The 22,549-nt window shown below is 31.5% G+C and overlaps 1 protein-coding gene across 1 annotated transcript in view; it reads left to right on the plus strand.

Annotated features, from left to right (window-relative positions):
* The window catches only part of LOC308639744 (uncharacterized protein), a 121,393-nt gene that overhangs the window by 60,889 nt on the left and 37,955 nt on the right, over positions 1 to 22,549 (plus strand). The window contains exon 4 of the mRNA XM_081278038.1: positions 18,419 to 18,492. Coding sequence (XP_081134164.1) covers positions 18,419 to 18,492 — 74 coding nt within the window. The remainder of the gene's footprint in view (positions 1 to 18,418; positions 18,493 to 22,549) is intronic.

Consider the following 22,549-nt stretch of genomic DNA (forward strand, 5'->3'; position numbering starts at 1 on the left):
ATCATGTGTACTCTAAGAGTACATAACGAGGATAGGGAGATGAAGTTTCAGATACCACTGAAAAAGGACACCTTTCACAAAAATACATTTATTTTTTTAAAAAATCACTTCAGTAAAACTCTATTTTACTTTGGTGATTTTTCATTCTAACATTCTTTTGTCACAAGTTTTTCAACTATTATCCAACACATGGTTCAAATTTTGCTCCTATATTAACCTTTTTTTATTAAAAATTATAGTGCTGGAGATATAGCTCAGTGGTAGAATGCTTGCCTAACATACACTAGATCTTAGGTTCAATTCCTACCCAGTAAAGCAGCAAAAAAAAAAAAAAATCACAGTTAATTAACAATCTTTCAACTCACTTAACATGAAATAAAAGACACAAAATATTCAATATCTTGAGTTTTGTATCAGCAGAAACATATAGGTAAACCTACTTTTTAAAAGAACTGGAGACTAAAATGCTAAATGAAATAAGCCAGTCCCAAAAAACCAAAGACCAAACGTTCTCTCTGATGGGTGGATGCTAAGACAGGTGGGGAGGAAAGAGTAGAAGTTTATTGGATTAGACAAAAGAGAATGAAGAGAAGGGAGAGGGAATGGGACTAGGAAAGACAATAGAATGAATCGGACACAACTTCCATATATTCATATATGAATACACAACCAGTGAAACTCCACATCATGTACAAAAGCCAGAATGAGATCCTAATTAGAATAAATTGTATTCCATATATGTAAAATGTCAAAATACACTCCAGTGTCATGTATATCTAAAAGGAATAAATAAAAAAAATAAAAATACAAAGAAATTTTTTTAAAATAGATTTAATTTAGGTCAGTTACATAGAGTGTTTAACTATCTGTAAATCATTTCAATGTTATCCTATTCACTTTTTCATCTCAACAGTAAAGGGGGCTAGAATATTAGAATTTTAGACCAAAAAACCTAAGGAACAATGAATTCAGTACTTATAGACAACATTTCAAAAGCCATCAATGGACTTATAAACTGAAAAAATAAAACGAATGATTGCTATTTTCTTTTGAAGTACATAGAACTATATATATTCATCATGCATTATCTTGCTGGTCAATCTAGAAAAGTTGGCCTTATAACTAAAGCAAATGATCTGGTTTTTCATTTTCCTTAAGACCTAATTTAACTTGTAACTCCCTAATGCAACAAAAATAAACTGCAGTATATGACACTGTTGGGAATTAAGAAATGTTTTTGTTATGTTTTATCCTTCATTCCTATGAGGCTGGCCTTGAGTAAGTAGGATTTAATGTTGAATTTTAACTTTGTTGAGTGGACAGGAAAGAGAAGAGATGAAGGTGAAAGAGAAAATATTTGAAATCTTTATTCCCTTGAGGTTAATACACCAAATGCTTTAAAATATCTGTAACTCTAGAAGGGATAACATATGAAGCCATTACCCACCAGTAGTATCCAAATATGAATTAGAGGATCAGATATTTTTTTCTAGTGGAGAATTACGAGAGCAGAATTTAGAGCACTGTCTTGCAAATAGTATTAGTTATTGGATTCTATTCCATCAAAAGCACCATTTCAAGACAATAGTATTTTTGATTCAATAGATTGGTTATAAAGGTTTAATTAAATGAATGGTTCCCTTTGGAAGTATTTAATAAAATGATTTGTTTCCTTTGGAAGTGTTCAATTTGAAGGCTATTAGCCCCAGACTGTCATTGAGGAAGGAAAGCACCAGATAAAAAAAGTATTATCACCACCTAAAAACATATCACTCATTTATTTACTTTTTTATTGTCTCTCTCCTCCTTTAAAATTTAGATTTGAGAGGGCTGAGGCTGTAGCTCAATGGTAAAGAACTTGCCTCACATGCATGAGGCACTGAGTTGGATCCTCAGCACCACAAAAAAAATAAATAAATAAATAAAGATACTGTGTGTTCATCTACAGCTATATATTTTTTTAAATAAAAAAATAAATTTGAGAGCATAAGGTCAGGGACCTTATGTTGTTTGACATGTTGTCTCTAGCACCTAGAAGAATATCTGGCACATATAGGCATTTGAAAAATAAACTGAGTGAATAACTTAATTCCAATTATGACTCTTTAAGGCAGTGTAATGTTTTAAATATGATTTGCAAACATTTTATTATATCTATACTTTCTGAATATTCTATATGCTTAAAATTTCTATATATCAGCCTTCATTTTAGTGAAGTCATGGCCTCTTTCTTTTTTTATTTTTATTTTTTAGATAGACACAATACCTTCTATATATTTATTTATTTTTATGTGGTGCTGAGGATCAAACCCAGTGCCTCACCCTTGCTAGGCAGGTGCTCTACCACTGAGCCCCAACCCCAACCCGTGGCCTCTTTCTTTAAACACCTGTGCCTGCTCATATAATCTTATTGTAGATTAATTGAGTGAGGGGAGAGTATTAGACCTTTAAAATGATGATAACTCATCTACTAAAAATTATTATGAACTAAAATTTACCAAACTTTTAGGAACTGTGTTTATAAAAACAGGAATACAAAAATAACTTTCCTAAAAATCAACCATAAAGGGGGTTCATGAAAGAAAGATTTAGTTATGTGTAACCAAAAATTCAGAAATGTAGATACTTGGGACTGACATAGATAATCCAATTTCTTACATGTGTAAAGTAAGGTATTAAAATTAGAAAGTATGAAAATTAAAGAAGCACTGATTGAAGACTTTTCTGTTAACTCCTCAACAAGATAGATGGATGATATGGAATGATACATATCTAAGCAAATCCAAATAACAATATTGAGCCCAGATCATATTTCAGAGCTCTAAGTGTTCTTGATTTACTTAATAAAACTCACTCTGAACATTAAGAAGCTGCACTGTATTTTTGGTGATGTGTATTAGACATCATTTGATACCTTTAAGGGGGCCTTGTTTTACTTCACTCAAGAGTACTGATCCTTCTTTTTTTTTTTTTAGTATTCTATTAAGTGAGTGATTGTTCTTCATGTTATTTTAGTGTCACTCTCTTTTCTCTTTGGTAAGTAGTTAGCCTGTGCTGTTTCTAAAGCATTCTGTCAAATAACTTAAATGTATTTCTGAAATCTTATATGATCATTTTATCTCATAACTGATAGGGTTCAGTAATATGAAACATAGACCTTTTCAATTTCTTTCTCTGTCCTTAACCAATCATCAATAATATGGCATTCCTATGTAATTATATCCCATATTTTTGAGCTCTGATATAACTAGAATGATTTTGAATAGTTGTTAAGACAAGCTTTTCTGAAAACAATTCGCTCATTTAGATGCTAACTATTCTGTCAATTGACTGGACTCAAAGTCCATTAAGATATACCTCTGAGAAGCATTACTAAATACTAAAAGATGTGCTGAAATTGATGTGATACAGTAATAAATTTGTAAATATAATATGACCTTAATAACAATATCCCCAGCCTGGCGAGGTGGCAGTGGCCTATAATCCCAGCAACTAGGGAGGTGGAGGCCGGAGTATCATGAGTTCAAAGCCAGCCTCAGCAAAAGCAAGGCACTAAGCAACTCAATGAGACCCTGTCTCTAAATAAAATACAAAATTAAGCTAAGGATATGGCTCAGTGGTTGAGTGCCCAGGAATTAAATCCTGGATAACCCCTCAAAAATAATAATATACCTAACAAAATTTTAACCATGATTTATATGCTTTAGCTAAAATCATCAAATACACTACTTCCCATTATGCAGGTAAATGTACTTTTTGTGGGGGTTACTGGTAATTAAACCCAGGGTTTTTTAACTACTGATCTATATCTCCAGTTCCAGTCCATTGTATTTTATTTTATTTTTTGAAAGAGGGTCTCTGATAAGTTGCATATAGTCCCAATAAATTGCTGAGGCTGGCCTTCAACTTTTGATCCTTCAGCCTCATCCTCCTGTGTCACTAGGATTACAGGTATATGCCACTATGTCTGGCTACAAATGTACTTTTGGTGAAGATGTAAAATAGATATGGAAAACAATGATGTGAAAACAGCCAATAACTTTACATATTCTATTTTCAACATGAAGGTCATATGTACAATTCACATTTAGTTGTTCTATTTAAAAACACACTTATTTTAAACTATTAAAATGAGAATATATCTTCTTCCTGTTAAGATATATTTTTTCTCAATTCGGTAAAAGATAGAACATTGTAGGTATGTCACACCTATTCACATATTTTACACAAACAACTTCCCTTCATACAATATAAACTCTCCTATAAACACGTTGGGAAAAAAAATGTCTACCAAACTTACTCCGTAGATAGGATAAGGCTCAAAACATCCATGGGAAAAGTGTTATTATGGTTTGGATCTCAAATGCCTCTCAAAGTCTCTAGTGTTGAAGGCTTGGTTCCCTATCCATTAGTGTTCAGAGGTGGGCCTTTGTAAGGTGACTGTATCATGATGATTTTAACCTCATGAATTAATTAATCCATTTATGGATATATAGGTAAATGGGGTTCAGTGAATGGGCTTTTTTATAAAAATAAGCTCCCTCTCTGTGCTGCCTGACTGCCATGGAGTGGAGCCTCTTTTCTCTACCATATGACCTCTATCATTTCTTGCCTTGCCACAGACCCATATGGGGGCCAAACAAACATGGACTGAAACTTTTAAAACTGTATTAAATTCAATTTAAATTAAATTAAATCTTTCCTCCTTTTAAGTTGATTTCTCAGTCTTGTCACAGAGATGGCAAGTTGAATAACAAGTGTCAAAAATACATGTCTACTTTGTTATATATAAATCTTGTTTCAGGCAATAATCTGGGGTAGGAGAATGAATGACATTCATACTTCAGAGGATATATGTTACATATTTGTTTGTTTTTTCTTTAAAAATGATATATTGTACCTTGATCAAAGCATTCAACCCCTCTGAACCTTAGGAACCACATATGTGAAATGAGGTAATGAAATTAAGTTCTCTCAATTTGAAATATCTCAAATTTTGTGAATATCAGTTTAGTTATTGACCAGGTATTTTAAAAACACTTTGAGAGCAAGGGGCTTCGCCTTATTAATCTTTATAACTATTACATTGCTTGACTATAGATAGTCAATATTGGTGGACATCAATTGAACTGTGCCATTATATCAGAATAATAAATTGACACTTTCTACATTCTAAAACCCAAAAGTATGGAAAGTTTTTAAGGACTGCCCTTTTATGATTCTGTGAATATTCTTTCAAGGAATAAATTTAATGTGAGAAAGATTGGGCACCTCCTATGTCCTAGGCTTTGACGAAGATTATGTTTACTGTACTCTTCATTGTAGAGTCATTAATAGAGAAAAAGAGTGGATATCATAAAGAAACCACTTTAAAAGCATGATAATGTATGTTTATCTATAAACTATGCCTATTAAAAGACTATTTATTCAAATACCATAGCCATAGCCTAAGGATTACCATTCATTTGTTGGAATATTAAAAAGAAATTTTCAGGACTCATGAACTTAGAAATTCAAGCCTATAGTGGAAGTGGACAGTACAGAGGACAAATAAAGCAGCTGGCCATAGATCTGAGGATGGAAAGATTTTTTAAAATAGAACTTTAATTGATACTAGGGGGCAGTGACTAGAATACACTGTATTATGATCAGAGATTTCAAAAGGTAGAAAAGTAGAAATGAGAATGCAATAATAGGGTTAGTAAATATGGTGACAATAAGGAAACTGACTTGGCAAAACTACCAGCTATCCACTGGGATTTAAAGCTAATATTACCAAAAGAAGGATTAGGCCCTATTGACACCTAATACTAAAAGGCTGAGATGTGAGTTTGATATAAGTGCAGTGGTTAAATTTTTCAAAGCACTTTCAAATCCATGGGATCCCATTCTTAATGCTATGTCAATGTATTCAGTAAAACATAGAGAAAAGAATAAAAGATAATTCTTAAAGCAGACATCTATTTATGTAGTAATTTAGAGCCATCATAACTTATCCTTAAAATAAATTATGCCACCAGCTTTTGAGGGTAACTAAAATTTCACATTTGGAGTTTTTAAATATCCCCAGCCTTACCTCCAATTCAAAATTAAGGTTAAGAAAAAAGATGACTTCTAAGTCACACTTAATTGGGCCTTGTTAGCTTTGAGAAAATAGGTATCTATTGTTCTGTGATAAACAACATCAAGCAAAAAAGCACAATGACAAAGCAGACTTCACACTTTTAGTTGGAAATAATCCTGGAGGTAAATGCATCTGATTTTGTTCCTATTTTAGGAATCATCACACTTTATTCTAGATCCTAGATAGCACGGAAGAACTTGAATGCAAATATCATGAGATACACCAAAGTTCACATTGTAAATTGGAAACATTGCAATACTAAAACCAGGATTTCCTAATTATTGATGATACATTATTCCTGAATAGCTGTTTTCACTATTATTACATAAACAACATTTAAAGTGATAACTTTTCTTAAAGCCTGACCTCTTATAATAATTATGATTTTAGTCACAGAACCTCTAATTATTCCTTAAATAATTTCTATTTAATCCTAATTTTAATTTTTGTAGAAATGTTTTATACCTAATGAAGAAACAGCATCTGATTTGAAAATTAAAGTGAAACTCTGAATTTCTGTTTTAAAAATATAATTCCTTAGCTTGTCACTGCCCACTATATCTACCTGATGATAATTTTGAAAAATAAAGCAAGATGATAAAGCTAATTCTTAAAACAATTTAGTTAAATTATTTTTGAATAAAATTTTTTAAAGACACTTCATAAAATGTTAATGGTTTCTATTTAAAATTTTAATTAGAAATTAAATCTCCCTGTCTACCTTTTAGAGAAATTATTTTAAAATAAATTAGATATTTTGATAAAATAATTGTCTTAAATCTTCAAATGAGATTTCTCTATATTTTCTTTAATATTTCAAAATGATTTCCTGCATTTTTTAAAGTAGAAAGTGAGATTAGTATTTCAATTTTGCCTTTGAGGTGTTTTGTCATAATCTCAGTTTATTCCTGTCAAAACATCAAAATAGTCAACCCAAATAATGAAAAAATTAAACTGTCAAATGCTTTGATTTTTTTTACACAAAGTGTATAATTTTAGAGAAAATGTCATTCTAAAGATATTTTAAATCAAGATATTGTAAATCAAGTAGATAGTCTACAATATTATGAATAGATTTCAATAGATATTAGACTTCTCAAAGTATAGGGTGCAGATAGAGATATCTCTATTTTAAACTAATTATAAACAAAATTTCTATAATTAGAGATTTGGGTGTAGTTTGACAATTCTACCACTTTATCCTTTCTTTTGCAGTCCTTAACTAAAGCATAAACGGTCAAACTAGGAACTACTGACATTTCAGGTCAGATCTTTATTTTCTGTGGGGGCTGTTATATGCATTGTAGGGTGTGTTTGTAGCATTCTAGGCCTCTACCTTGATGCCACTTATGACAACCAAACATGTCTCTAGAAATTGCCAAATGTTTCCTTATGGAGCAAAGTATACTCTTCCCACAAAAACGCCTGCAATAGTATAGAGGAAAACAAAATACTTGTGGAAAAAATAAAACCTACTTCCTTATTAATGGACAAGACATTAACACGTATCCGGATTCATACCTCTATTCTAAACAGTAAACTGTGTTGGATACCAAAATGACTCTTTTTTTCTCTTTTCCTGTGAAGTGCTGGCTGCACTGCAACCAGAAGACAAAAATGAAATTTTTACACCTGCCCAAAAGGCCTAGGACTTCTTTAAATACCAATCTGATGAAACAAAAGGACTTAAAAGAAAGGAAGCATAGCATTGACTTTAAATTCAGACCATCAATAAAATATAGCTTAACGGTTGCCTTGAACTCTGATTTTTATTTCAATAGTTTAGCAATCATAAATCACATTTCCAAGAAATAGTTATTAGTACTGAGTAATTCCTTTTTCATGGAAAACTGCTTGAATTTCTCTCAAAATAAATGTAGATAATATTTTCTTTTTTTATGTTCCTGTGTGTCCCCTGAATTCTCTTTCTTCTTTCTGGATCAGTTTTCGGTTTATCATGGTCTTTCTCTTCCATTCTATTTCTATACCCACTTCCAAAAATTATATTATACTATATTATAACATATTATATTATATTAAAAACATTGGCATTTTCAATTTAAGATTGAGGAAATAGGAAAATTGACTTGAATTGTTCTGTCAGTTGATGGTTCTTGATGGCTGGTGGGCTTTGTTTTAGGGCAAGAGTTCTCCAGCTAGTGTCCACAGACCATCAAACATTCTATCACAAGTAGAATTCAGTGGATTCCATGAAGGTGGAAAGTTAAAAATGCATCTTATATACATTGAATTTTGCTGAACTTTAACAACATTTCATTCATAAATGAATAAAGCAGTAAAGCATAATAGTATTCATAATATTTGTGCCTTTTCCCCAAAATATACCACATTTATATATCAAATACTAGTTATTGCATATATCTTAATGAATAATTTATATTAACCATTCTTTCAAAATTGTAATAATCATTAAATCTGCTGATAGATGTTTATATAATTGAAAATTATCTCTCAGTATTTTGAGAACTTTATTTAAGGAAAACTGATTTCTGTTGTAATCCTATGTAATTTATTTTATGCATTAAAATATTATCCTGAAAATAGGTTCATAAATTTAACTAGACTCAGTTAAACCAGTCTGGAAACTAAACCAGAGTTCCATGACAAAGAAAAAAAAATCGTCTGATTTAAGGCATTCATAAAGGAAAAGCATCTGTAACTTGGTCCAAGAACTCTCAAACTGTCAAATTAATGGCATAATGAGACACATTTATGTATGGAGTTTAAAAACTTGGAAATCATTTGAAACCTACATCTCTGAGTATTCCATCTTAATATTTTATGTTTGGCCTTCTGTTTGTTGTATTATTGACTGCTTTCATTTCAAATAATAATATTAATTTCTATCATGTATTGAATATGTGCTCTGTGTCAGGCATAATAATAGGTAAATTTATGTTTATGTGGGGAAAGTCCTTGGGATAAGGATGAAGAAATACAGATTCAGGGGAAATGGCTCTTCCTGTTAGGCCATTGACTGTGGTCATAGACAAAACACTGCTTCATTCTGAAATTATTTTCTCATCTGTAACATGGGAAAATTTAGATTTAATATACTGAATTTATAGGATTTTTACATGAATAAGAAAATAATTGTGTACACTTTAGAAATTCTATAAATAAATAGTCTAAAATTTAAAATATTATATAATTAAATATTTTTCTACTCCCAAAATTAAAAAGGAAATGGCATTGTTAACACAGGCATGGAAAAATAAATGAAAAATATTGGAAAAAGGCATCATAAGGAAGAAAACTACACTCATTTCTTTAAATAGCACTTGCTTACAATTTTTTTAAAAAAAATTTAAAAAACATTAATCTCTGGGGCTAGGGTTGTGGCTCAGCAGTAAAGTGTTTGCCTAGCATGTGTGAGGCCCTGGGTTTGATCCTCAGCACCACATAAAATAAATAAAATAAAGGTATTGTGTCCAACTACAACTAAAAAATAAATATTTTTTTAAAAATTTAGTCTGAATTATGAGTTTTATATGAAACCACCAAATGCCATTGCAATGTAAAGAATGTTATAGCTAAATGTCTTATCAGATATTTTTTAATAGAGGAAGATCTCATTGCATATACACATTTGACACAGGCACCTTATTCAGTAAAATGGATGCATAACTCAAAATGTTGCTTAGTTTACGAATTTAGAAGTCTTATATAAATATTTGGTAAAGGGGCTGGGTTGTGGCTCAGCAGTGGAGCGCTCGCCTAGCACATGCGAGGCCCTGGGTTCGATCCTCAGCACCATGTAAATAAGATAAAGATATTGTGTCCAACTACAACTAAAAAATAAATATTAAAAAAATATTTGATAAAATATTGCAAGTCAAATCTACCCTCTTACTACTCTAGATATATCAGTACAATTATTACTGTTTTAAGGTTTTAAATTATAGATTTAGTTTTATTATTTTAATAGTGGTGGGTTTTTATTGTTAACTTAAAAATGTTTGGTTCATGTATGCACCAAACATGAGACTGTAGTAAACGTCTTAGTAGGAAGTATGAACTGTTAATAGAGTTTACTGATATATAATGAATTAAACTACAGGTGATGGGTATATTACAGAAGAATTTTAAGTTTTCCAGCTTGTGTTTTTATTAATCTTGTCATCATTCAAAGTTATACATACATTTAAATGGAAAGCTTCCAGGAAAAATATAAAACACTAAAATTGACTCAAGAAAAATTAGCATACCAGTGACAATAGGCTAACATAAAATTTTTGTGAACCATATTTTCTCACACTTTAATAGTCATTCTAAAATTATGTAAGCTTTTTTGAATAGCATTATCTTGCTACCAAAAACAAAATGACAATCTTTGTCATGGCCAATTAATGGTATAAATGCAAAATTTTGAAATATGTAATAGCAATTCCAGTAGCATATTAAAAGAAAAATACAATGTGTGGAAATAGGGTTTACTTCAGAAATTCAAGGAGAATTGATTACCTTTTTATTTTTTGTATTTTTATCTGATACACACAAACATAAATGTTGAATACATTAATGGGATACCATGTAATATTGGTACAAGTATATGTTGCATAATGTTTGACTCAGGTTAAGCAGATTTATCTCCTCAAACATGTATAAATTATTTGCAGGGAAAACTTTTAAAATCATTTCTTCTGGCTTTTTGAAATGTATAGTATATAACTGTTATCTATAATCACCATACTGTGCAATAGTACCCCAGAGGTTCACCATACTGTGACATAGTACCCATTAATCAACCTTCCCCCTCGCCTTACAATGTGCCCAGCTTATGCCAACCACCATTCTATTCTCAACTCAAGGAGAATTTATTAGAAGAAAGCCTATTAGTCAAATTCATCACATTAAGGTTAAAGAAGAATATTCATATATTGCTGTCTCATATACAAAAGTTATTGGATACATTTACTAGCAACTCCTGATTTAAATTTTAAAACTCTTCTGTGATTTATTTTTAGTTTTTAATATGTTTTTAATATTCCTTCTATAATTTTATATGAAGTTAACGTGTTATCATTGCCTGGTCTAACAGAGATAGCAAAATAATTATTATTTGCATGTCCTTTTCTTTGTAGGCTTTTATAAATTTTTTCATGAAGGCAAAAGCCCAAAGCTGGTTCGATTGTAAGTCTCTATTTGTTGGCTTTGTTCCCTTCTGTTTCCTGTAAATGCATTTCTGTCAACTGCCTTTTATATTGGGGAGCTAAAGCATAACATTGAAGTATGGGCTATCTTAGAGATGTTAAAGAATTTTTGTAAGAATGTTCACATGAGCAAACAGATATATATGCATGCATGCTACATGAAAATTTCCTATGTACTCCTGATATAGGAATGTGGGAGTGAACACACTGGGGTCTAAGAATTGGACATGATTCAAACTTTCATTTTTCACTCCTTTTATCAGTCTCTTTTTAAACTGCTCCAGTTTCATAAAATAATTTTACTGGAATTAAAGATGAACACCTTAATATTAAATAAGCAATTAGTACTAGCTAAAATGATTCATTTATTTTATTATGTTTTCTGCCTGGGCTCAACTGTTTATAATGATATGACAGCTGACCAGATTGTAAATTTGGGTATCTTATGTGGGACAATAAATTAGGTTCAAAAAAATGAAGATTGTAAATTGTGTGACTGCTAATTAAGTTTTTAAAATTATCAAGTAGGGGAAAATTAAAATATGGTATATAGATATTAAGGTATTTTTCATAAGCCTTTACTTTTCATCTTCCTTTTAGCATAAATCATAAACAAATAGAGGGCCCAATTTGCTTTCTGTCATTCCACTAAAGGGGGTCCTATTTTTCAGACAGTTGGGTTTTATAAATATTGTAATGAGATTATTTTTATAAGAAGCTCATTTTATGATTACCCCTAATACCAGAACAGATTTTTGCTGTCAGAAAAATTTTACCCAATCTACCTTCAGTGAATAAAATCCATATTTCAAAAGTGATATTTTAATAAATCATTAAAGCATTCATACTTAATATGAAGCCAGTACCAGCTCTTATAGGGATCCTAAGCTATCTGGGGTTGGGGGGTAATAATAGGCAAAATGGGAATCAGTTGTAATTAAAGATCAGGATTCTTGGTCAAGGTCTTTCACCAATTAGCAATAATATTGCAGGTATCACTTGAGATTTGTTGTCCTTATTTCTTTATCAGTAATGCAAAGAATTGCACTAGACACTCTTTAATGTTCCTTCTACTTAAAAATTCCCTGTTGGAAAATGATTTATCTGGAAAAAAATCTCCAACAGTCGAAGGAAGTGATAGTAGCCACAATTTGAGGTAGCAATTTTGCAAGAGTATTAGAATCTTCCAGTCCTCATCCACCCCTCATAATTTTATCTGTGAAAACTCCCATGAGAAAAGAGTGGCCTACTATATAAGCAGTACCATGGTTTTCAAATTCTGTTGCACTGCTTTCTTTAATAATTTTCTCTTAAGATATAGTTGACCAGAGGAAAAATGTAGTGCTTCATTTAGCTTTATGAAGAGACCTATACTTTGAGTATATATACTTTTACGATAAAATGGACTTAATATGAGGGACTACTCAACTGAAACATGCTGGCTAACTTGCCTATATTAGTAGAACCCTAGAAAGTCCAGAATGAAACAACAATAATCTGGTAATTAGTGTAATTGCTACAAGCTGGACTCTGGAGTAATGAGTCTTTCAAAGGGCAATTATGAATTTACAATGTCATATTAAGGCAATTGTAATTAATGAAAACTGGATTTTTAAAATAAAATGTGTGATACCTTAAATAAATTTATTTAAGGCTTTTAAGGAAAAGTAACCCATGAAGTGAGGAATTCAGTACAAATAAGTTCTCTGATACCCAATTATCATATCCAGTGTACAGAGATGCTTTAAAATAATGAGAAAAGTGAGCCAAATGCTGTTCTCAATCATGTTCTTAATTTTATTTATGTTGACACAAATAAGCATTGATTTGTGTCCAATAAATTACTTTCACTTTTATCACAAATTATTTAAATTTTAGGTAAAATTTTTATAGTTTTAGGCTATTTACCTACATATTGAATAAAAGACTAAATTGTTGAGATTAAAATTATAGTATCCATTGTGTCACAATAAAATAATAGCTATTAAATGGATGTTTTTTTCTTAAATAGTAACAAAACTATAAAATACATAAGACTAAGCAATATGAAATGTATAAGATATATAAGGAAAAATAGATTGTTTTAGAAAGAAGTATTGAATAATTGGTGACTTAAATAGCCATATTCCTGATTTAGAACACTCAATATTTTAAATTTGACAAACTTCAAATTAACTTTAAATGTAATGTTATTTTAATCATTTTTAATGGAATTTGTTTGGAAGTCAACTGTAACTCTAAAATTTCATCTGGGAAAAATTTTTGAGAAAAATCTAAGAAAATAATTCTAAAATATTAGGAAAGAATCTACTCTAATATACCCTAAACACTCAAGATACATAATACACTATTGTAATGGCAAAAATAAAGGTAAAGATATTTTGAATGAAAAAATGGAAAATATAAAACAATTTAAAATATAAAGATATTATTTTGCATCAATGGGGAAAAGGCAGATCATTTAATAAACAGTTTGGAGCAACTGTTAAAACATTTGGAAAGGACAGGCATGGTAGCACAAGTCTGTAATACATGTGACATGGAATGATGTCAGAAGCATAATAAGTTCATAATAGCTTCAGCAACTTAGCAAGACCCTTAGGAACTTAGTGAGAAATTTTCTCAAAATATGAAAATAAAAGAAAGCACTGGGGATGAACCTGAGTGATAAAGCATCCATGAGTTCAAACAACAGTACCCTCCAAATTTGTATATTGGAAGAAGAAATACATCCAGGTCCCAGTATTATATAATACATAAAAACCATTACAGATGAATTAATGATTTGAATTTCTAAGCAAAATTAAAACAGAAAACAGAAGTTATTGTTATCTGTGACTAAGTACTAAAAATTATTTATGTAAAAAATATCATAAATGAAGGCCAAAGGCAAATCGTCTTGGAGAAAATATTTGTGATATATATGAAAGTAAAAAGGTAAATATCCTTAATATTTCCATCATTAAGACCAACATTAACAGACCATGAGAAACAATGGCTAATGTATAGTTAACAAAGAATAAATACAAATGACCATAAATAAATAAAAGATATAGATATTGCCATTTGTAATGAGAAGAAAAATTTTGTCAAATATTGATGGGTTGTTAGATTATTGTAAACTTGTGAAAATGTTATAGTAATTAAAATCTACATTGTTATGGTATCCAAATTAACATTGTATTCCTATGTTTGTTTTTGCAGTGTCTTGGTTTAGAAGGGTCTTGCCCTCATTTTTCTCTGAGGAAGACCGATTGTTTTGTTTTAGAACTCGATTTTGTGCAATGGCCTGTACTGAATTGGGCCATGGGAAATGCGAGGGATGGCTTTGGAAAAAAAGAGAGTCTAGAGGAATCTCCTTTTTTAATTGGAAAAGATACTGGTTTATTTTGAAACACTCAACTCTCTACTGGTTCTCACACCTGAATGTAAGTGCACCAGGAAGGAAAGAAAATCATTCACTGAGTCATAATAGTCCTTAATCTTTATATTAGCATTAAGGATATAAATTTCTGAAAAATAAAGGTATGCTTATAATATTTAATGTTAGGTAGTAGGCCATTGATGCTACTTCTTTGCTTTAAAATGATATGTAAAAAAGGCATATAATTAATGGTTTTGAAGTAAAAAATACCTGCTTTGTAATCCAAATTTATTATATTGAAAAGATTGGGCAAGTTAATTAACTTCTCTGAGACTCATTTTCTTCATTTTTCTCATGGCACATAATAATACTTGCCAAATATTTTCATCCCTTTTTTTCTTATATGTTGATCCTCTTCTTCACAACCAGATACGTCTCTACAGACTGAAATGTGCTGGAGACTTTTAATTTAAATAAAAGTGAGATGAGTAAGACATCTTTCAATGGTTTTGAAAGCAAACCAAGAAAACCAGGGGGTTTTCTTTGTTTATGTTTTGTGTTTTATGAGTTTATTTTTTCTTTTTGTTTTTATTTTTTGTTTTGTTTTGTGGCACAGAAAGGTCGTGAGCTTGGTTTTGGACATGTTGACTGAAATATGTCATTAAGCTACCCCAGTGGAGAGAAAAATCTAGAACTCAGAGGAAATTTCCAGCTTTCACCTTAACTATGTTAGAATTCTTGAGAGTGTTCTTTATACTTTCTTCAGTATTTCACTCCTAAGTGTTCTCCAATCTCTTTTCTATTTCCATTACTCCTTTAAAATGACTTTGGTAAGGTTATCATGAGTGTCCATGTTGCTAAATCAAACAGATGTTTTCAGACCTTGTTTTACTAAACCTCTCCATATTTTTCTCCTGGTACTCCTCCTCTATCACATTTGCAGGATTATCCTACTCTTAGGCCATTACAATTTCTTCAGGGGGCTGCGGTTGTGGCTCAGTGGTAGCTCAGTGGTAGAGCACTTGCCTAGCATGTGTGAGGCACTGGGTTTGATCCCCAGCACCACATAAAAATTTTTTAAAAAATACAAACAAAATAAAGGTATTGTATCCATCTATAAAATATATACATAAAAATTTCTTCAGGCATCAGTTCTAAGTTCTCTCATTATTCTGCTCTATTTTTTTTAGATTATTTTATCCATGTGTGTCTATCTGTATACAGAGGCCACACATATTTATGTCTATAACCCAAAAGTCTCTTCAGGATTAAAGATCATACAATTAGTCTCTTTACTGTGATATCTCAAGAGTGTCCACTGTGTATAAAACAAAATTCATAATTTTGGCATACTCAAAATGGTGACTCCTTCCTGTGATTTTCTGCTAAGGAGTCATTCTTTCTCCCCCTACAGATTTTTAACCACTTTTAATTATCCATATCTACTCCTAACCAATAATATAGCCAAAATATTGCTCAAATTTATCAATTTATCTCCATTGTCACTCACTGCCTTCATACTAGCCTAAACTATAATTATCTTTAACTTGAAAAATTTTAAGAGCTTCCTACCTGACTACTCAAATTTTCTTTGGCCACATTATATTTTGTTCTTCCACTCAAAACAGGGAAATCTTTTAAAAATGCAAATTTGATCATATATTTACTACCTCCCCTCACCCTGCTTTCTGTCTATCCTCATGAAAAGCCATCAATAACTTCCCATTATTCTTACACCAAAAAAAAAAAAAGCTTACCATGAACTACCCGTTCTTACACATATATATGTGATACCTCTTCAGTCACATCTTGTCCCACATACACTGCAGTTTTACATTTCAGCTCCACTGGCCTTCTTTTATTTTCTCTAATGTGTAATGTTCCATCCAACCACAGAAATTTTGCATATGTAATTCTTTCTTCCCGAAATACTTCATGATCCTCTCACCTGGTCAACTTCTAGCTTTCCTTCAGATCTCCCTTTAGGACATTACTCCTTTAGGGAAAGCTTCCCTGATCCCCCTGTACCAACTTAATCAATTCTTTTAAGCTCTTATAGCATTGTATACCTCCCCTTTCCCAGCATTTAACACACTTTTTCATTTTACTTTGTCATTTATATTCTTGTATCAATGTCCGTCTCCTCATTAATCATAAGTTTTCACAAGTACTAACGCAGCTTCTCCCAACCTCATCCTCACCAGTTCAACCATTGATCTCATTCATATGACACAATGTATGTGCTCAATAGATAAAAGTTGAATTTTTTTTTTAAAGAGAGAGTGAGAGAGGGGAGAGAGAGAGAGAGAGAGAGAGAGAGAGAGAGAGAGAGAGGATTTTTTTTTAATATTTATTTTTTAGTTCTCGGCGGACACAACATCTTTGTTGGTATGTGGTGCTGAGGATCGAACCCGGGCCGCACGCATGCCAGGCGAGCGCGCTACCGCTTGAGCCACATCCCCAGCCCGATAAAAGTTGAATTGATGAATAATTGTGATTATTAAATGAGTTACTATAAATAAATTGCCTTTGGACAGTGCCCACCATATAAATCCTCAATAAAGTTTATTTCCCATCATATACCTTTATTTCCCAACTAATTTGAAAAATATTCTACTTCAAATGTGAAATTTGAAATTTTTAAAATACTTGAAATTTTAAAAGAGCAATTACAAAATACCAAATAATTTCACGCTTCTTTCATAATCCCACATGATAAATATCATGCATCTAATCCCTATACAAATTAAACAGGAAAAAAACAGTGAATTATATCTGCTGTTTTTAATTTATTGACAAAATAGTCTTAGAATTAATTAGCTTCATTCAAACTTAATTAGAGTTCTGGTGACTTTTCATGGGATTCAGTTTTATATTTTTTCCTTCTGACCCTTTGTCAGATTTTTATTAAATGTATGAAAATTTGATTTTTTTATATTCAGTTATTGCTAGGTTTATATTTTCACATAACTTGAATACTTCTGTAGAATCTTTTCCCTGACAATTACAATGCATGTTAGCAACATTGCAACATATCAATAATCTGTTCCACTTTTTTATCCTTGAAGAAATTGTGACTCAGAAAGAACAAGTGACTTGGTAAGCATGGACAGAATTACAATTACCAGACCTTACTAAGCTCTTTAAATAAGTTGGAAGATGTCCAACCATGTATCATTTTATAACAATTTCTTAGAAATTTGATGGGTTGCTTATAAAAGGTAAGATAATAAAGACACAGGGAATAAAAGACTATATTGCTCTCTTATGTCATACACTAAACAATTTCATGCATAGAAATTTCATTATTAGAGTTTTTTGAAGAGATATGAAATAGGAAATAATTGGTATATGTGATCTCCATTCTACATTACAAAATGTAAGTTTTGGAAATGTGTTAAATGCTGCTATAACTGCTGTTTTTGCTGGCCTTTGTTGATAAATTGTTTGTCTGCTTTGAATGCCCTAATGATGCTGAGAGCTATTTGCATATTTTGAAGTAACTTTGTACAATCATTAATGTAAGAGTTTGGTTTTACTATTGCTGGTTTAATAACTGCACGGTCCATTTGCTTTGCAGAAAGCTATTTCAAGTGCATGCTAAGCAAACTACATTATTCAACAAGCAGTCTAGAAAAATACTGTTCATTATAACACTGGTGACCTGGCTATCAGGTGTTCCTTTCAAAGTCTAACTCTCTCAGTTCAGCATTTTCCTTATATTAATTTATTCTTTCCTTTTTCCAATTTTTGTAGGACTCCAAGGCTGACGGTTTTATATATCTACCTGAATTCCGAATTGGCTTAGCTCCACATTGCAGAAGAAACCAGTAAGTAATAGTAGATCCTTAAATTCAGAGTCCAGATCAGCACTGTGAAATAGAAATATAACACGGGGCATATTTATACTTTTTAATTTTTTAGTAGTCACATCCGTGGTCCTTCAGACTATTAGTGTTCTAGCATTATGCTATGATTGAAATTTATAGTTGATAGATTTCATACTTGTAACTCTTTCAACTTATGATAATACTCTAGTTCATTTTTACCTTCCTTGATTTTATATGTAAAATATTGGAAACATATATTATTTTTCTTTGGGAGGAGTTATGCTTTTATTTCATGAATTCTTTCTCTAACTTACCATATTGCAATACCTACTATGTTAAAATGCTCTTCAAATGATAATTGTCTGCCTTATTCCCATAATTAAAGAATATGTCCATAAAACTATCAGCAAGCTTTGGAGAATAGGAATCAATCAGCATCAATTTGTTTTTTTTCCTTTTATTCATATAGCCAATTTAGCCTGTTACCAACCAAGGCTTACAATTAATCAGGAAGTGGGCCCAAAATAAATATAATGGTTTCTCCTTCTCTTCTGGCTATTATTCTATAAATTATTTGATGAACTAGATTAATGGATACATCAAATTTTAAAGATACAGCCTATCTAAGTAATTAAGGACAAAACCTACACTGTCAAAAATAGAAAAATTCTGTAAGCCAAAGCTGTCTACTTATGCTATTTTATCAGTGCTATAAAATTAACAACTTAGAAAGATACCAGTATAAACAAGGAAATGTTGAAAGGGTAAGCATTTATAAACTCCTGGGTATTATAATTCTCTACTATGTTACTTATATTCTTATTATGATATATCTGTCTTTATGAGACTTCAGAACAGATGAACTGAAACTTGAGAAAATGCAAGGAAGACAAACAAATCCAATCAAAATTATACACAAATAGATTGCATGGGGAAATATTAAATAAATTGATATGATTTAGTGGTAAAGAAAGTGATGGAATTATTAAAATGTATTTTTATTATATAAAAATAGTTGGGATTTTGGGAAAAAATTGCAAAAATATGTATTTAACTTAAGCAAGATAGTTGGAGTTATCGATAAATTGAAATAGTCAGAATTGGCTATTGAGTATAGTCATGTAGTTTCCATTTTTAATATATTTTAAATAGGTTTTTTATCTTTGTTTTATTTGTATTTATTTTTATGTGGTGCTGAGGATTGAACCCAGTGTCCCAGATGTACTAGGCAAGCATTCCACCACTGAGCCACAACCATAGCCTCCACTTTAATATCTTAAACTATCTCCTGTGAGTTCTAATTATTCAAGCCTGACATGAGAATTAGAAACAAATCGTTCTCTTAAGTAGTTCTCCAACTAAGTTTTTGGTAGTATGTCCTTGAGAGATGTCTAGATAGTCGTTACCTATGTTTCTGGTATAGCCCTAAAAGAGAACATAATTTTTCTACATCTAGACTGTAATGCACAGGAGTGATAAATCTACCAGCAACAAAGATGAGAACAGAAAACCAGACTTACACTTTTTAATTTTTTATTTATTTTAATTAGTTATACATGACAGTAGAATGCATTTATTTATTTTTATATATCATACATAGATGGGATATTACTTCTCATTTTTCTGACTGTACATGTTACAGAATCATATTGGTCATGCAGTCACATATATGCATAGAGTAATAATGTCTGTTTCATTCTACTATCTTTCCTATCCCAACATCCTGTCCCCTGCCCTCCCATAACTTCCATCTACCTCGTCTAATGTAATACTATTCTTCCCTAGTGCCCCCCACCTTATTGTGAATTAGCATCCACATATTAAAGAAAACATTTGGCCTTTGGTTTTGTGGTATTGGCTTATTTTGCTTAGCATGATATTTTCAACTCCAACCATTTACTGGCAAATTCCATAATTTTACTCTTCTTTAAACCTGAGTAATATTCCATTGAGTATATATACCACATTTTCTTCTTTTATTTCTTACATACATGACAATAGTTGAATGCATTACAATCATAATTATCCATTCACAGCACAATTTTTCATAACTCTGTATATAAAGTATGTTCACATTTTCTTTATCCATTCACCTATTGTGGGACACCTATATTGCTACCATAGTCTAGCTACTGTGAATTGGGCTGGTATAAACATTGATGTGGCTGCATCACTATAGTATGCCAATTTTAAGTCCTTTGGGTATAAACCAAGGAGTGAGATAGCTGGGTAAAATGGTAGTTCCATTCCCAATTTTCTGAGGAATCTCCATACTGCTTTCCATAGTGGTTGCACCAATTTGCAGTTCCACCAGCAATGTATGAGTGTACCTTTTTCACCACATTCTCACCAACATTTATTGTTGCCTGTATTCTTGATGATTGCCATTCTGACACGAGTGACATGAAATATTAGAGTAGTTTTGATTTGCATTTCTACTCCATTCACAATAGCCTCAAAAAATACCTGGGAATCAATCTAACAAAAGAGGTGAAAGACCTCTACAGTGAAAACTACAAAAGACTAAAGAAATAAATTGAAGAAAACCTCAGAAGATGGAAAGATTTCCCATGCTCCTGGATAGGCAGAATTAATATTGTCAAAATGGCCATACTACCAAAAACATTATACAGATTTAAGGTAATTCCTATTAAAATCACAATGACATTCTTCATAGGATTAGAAAAAGCAATCATGAAATTTATTTGGAAAAATAAGAGACCCAGAATAGCTAAAGCAATCCTTAGCAAGAAAAGTGAAGCAGGAGGCATCACAATACCAGACCTTAAACTATATTACAGAGCTATAGCAATAAAAACTGCATGGTATTGGCACCAAAATAGACTTGTAGACCAATGATACAGAATAGAGGACATAGAGCAAACCCACATAAATATGGTTATGTCATACTAGACAAAGGTGCCAAAAAGATTCACTGGAGAAGAGATAGACTATTCAATAAATGGTGCTGGCAAAACTGAAAATCCATATATAGCAAAATGAAATTAAACTTTATCTCTCACCCTGCACAAAATTCAACTCAAAGTGGGTCAAAGACTTAGGCACTAGAACAGAGACCCTGCGCCTAATAGAAGAAAAAATAGGCTCAAATCTTCACCACATCACCCTATAATCTGACATCCTTAACAAGACTCCTAAAGCACAAGAAGTAAAATCAAGAATCAATAAATGGGATGGATTCAAATTAAAAAGCTTTTTCTCAACAAAGGAAACAATTAATAAAGTGAGGAGAGAGCCTACAGATTGGGAGAATATCTTTACCACATCCACCTATGATAAAGCATTAATCTCCAGAATACATAAAGAACTCAAAAACTACCAAAAAAATTAATAAATGGGCTAAGGAACTGAACAGACACTTCACAGAAGAAGAAATACAATTGATCAACAAATATATGAAAAACTTTTCAACATCTCTAGCAATTAGAGAAATGCAAATCAAAACTACTCTAAGATTTCATCTCACTCCTGTCAGAATGGCAATCATTAAGAATTTAGACTTACTTTTCAAGCAGAAGGGAGTTAAGTTACTCAAAGGCCCATCTCCCTGGACTGGAAAATTTTGGTTTCATCCCTAGGAATGAGAGTTGGCCCCTACTATCTAGTGGGTACCATCACATTATATTCTTTGAAATATTCATTATTGGGGCTGTAGCTGTGGCTCAGTGGTAGCACACTTGCCTGGCATGTGTGAGGCACTGGGTGCAATTCTCAGCACCACGTATAAATTAAAAAATAAAGATCTATCAACAACTAAAAAAATATTTTTTAAAAATTTATTATCTACTTTTACGCTCTTGGAAAACAGAATTGAAATCATTATTGGATTTGGGGAATGATTTGCAGTGCTATATTCTTTTATTTGAACATCTTCTTTTTAACCACTGTTTCTAAGATTGATAATAATATTACCCACAGAATTGAAATAAACCTTCACCCCACCCCACCCCAAATCTGGCTCATGTATTGTGATGGCAGACACACACACACACACACACACACACACACACACACACACACACATAACAGGAGATAA

Source organism: Spermophilus citellus (assembly GCF_964194105.1).
Source record: "Spermophilus citellus genome assembly, chromosome: X".
Lineage (NCBI taxonomy): Eukaryota > Metazoa > Chordata > Mammalia > Rodentia > Sciuridae > Spermophilus > Spermophilus citellus.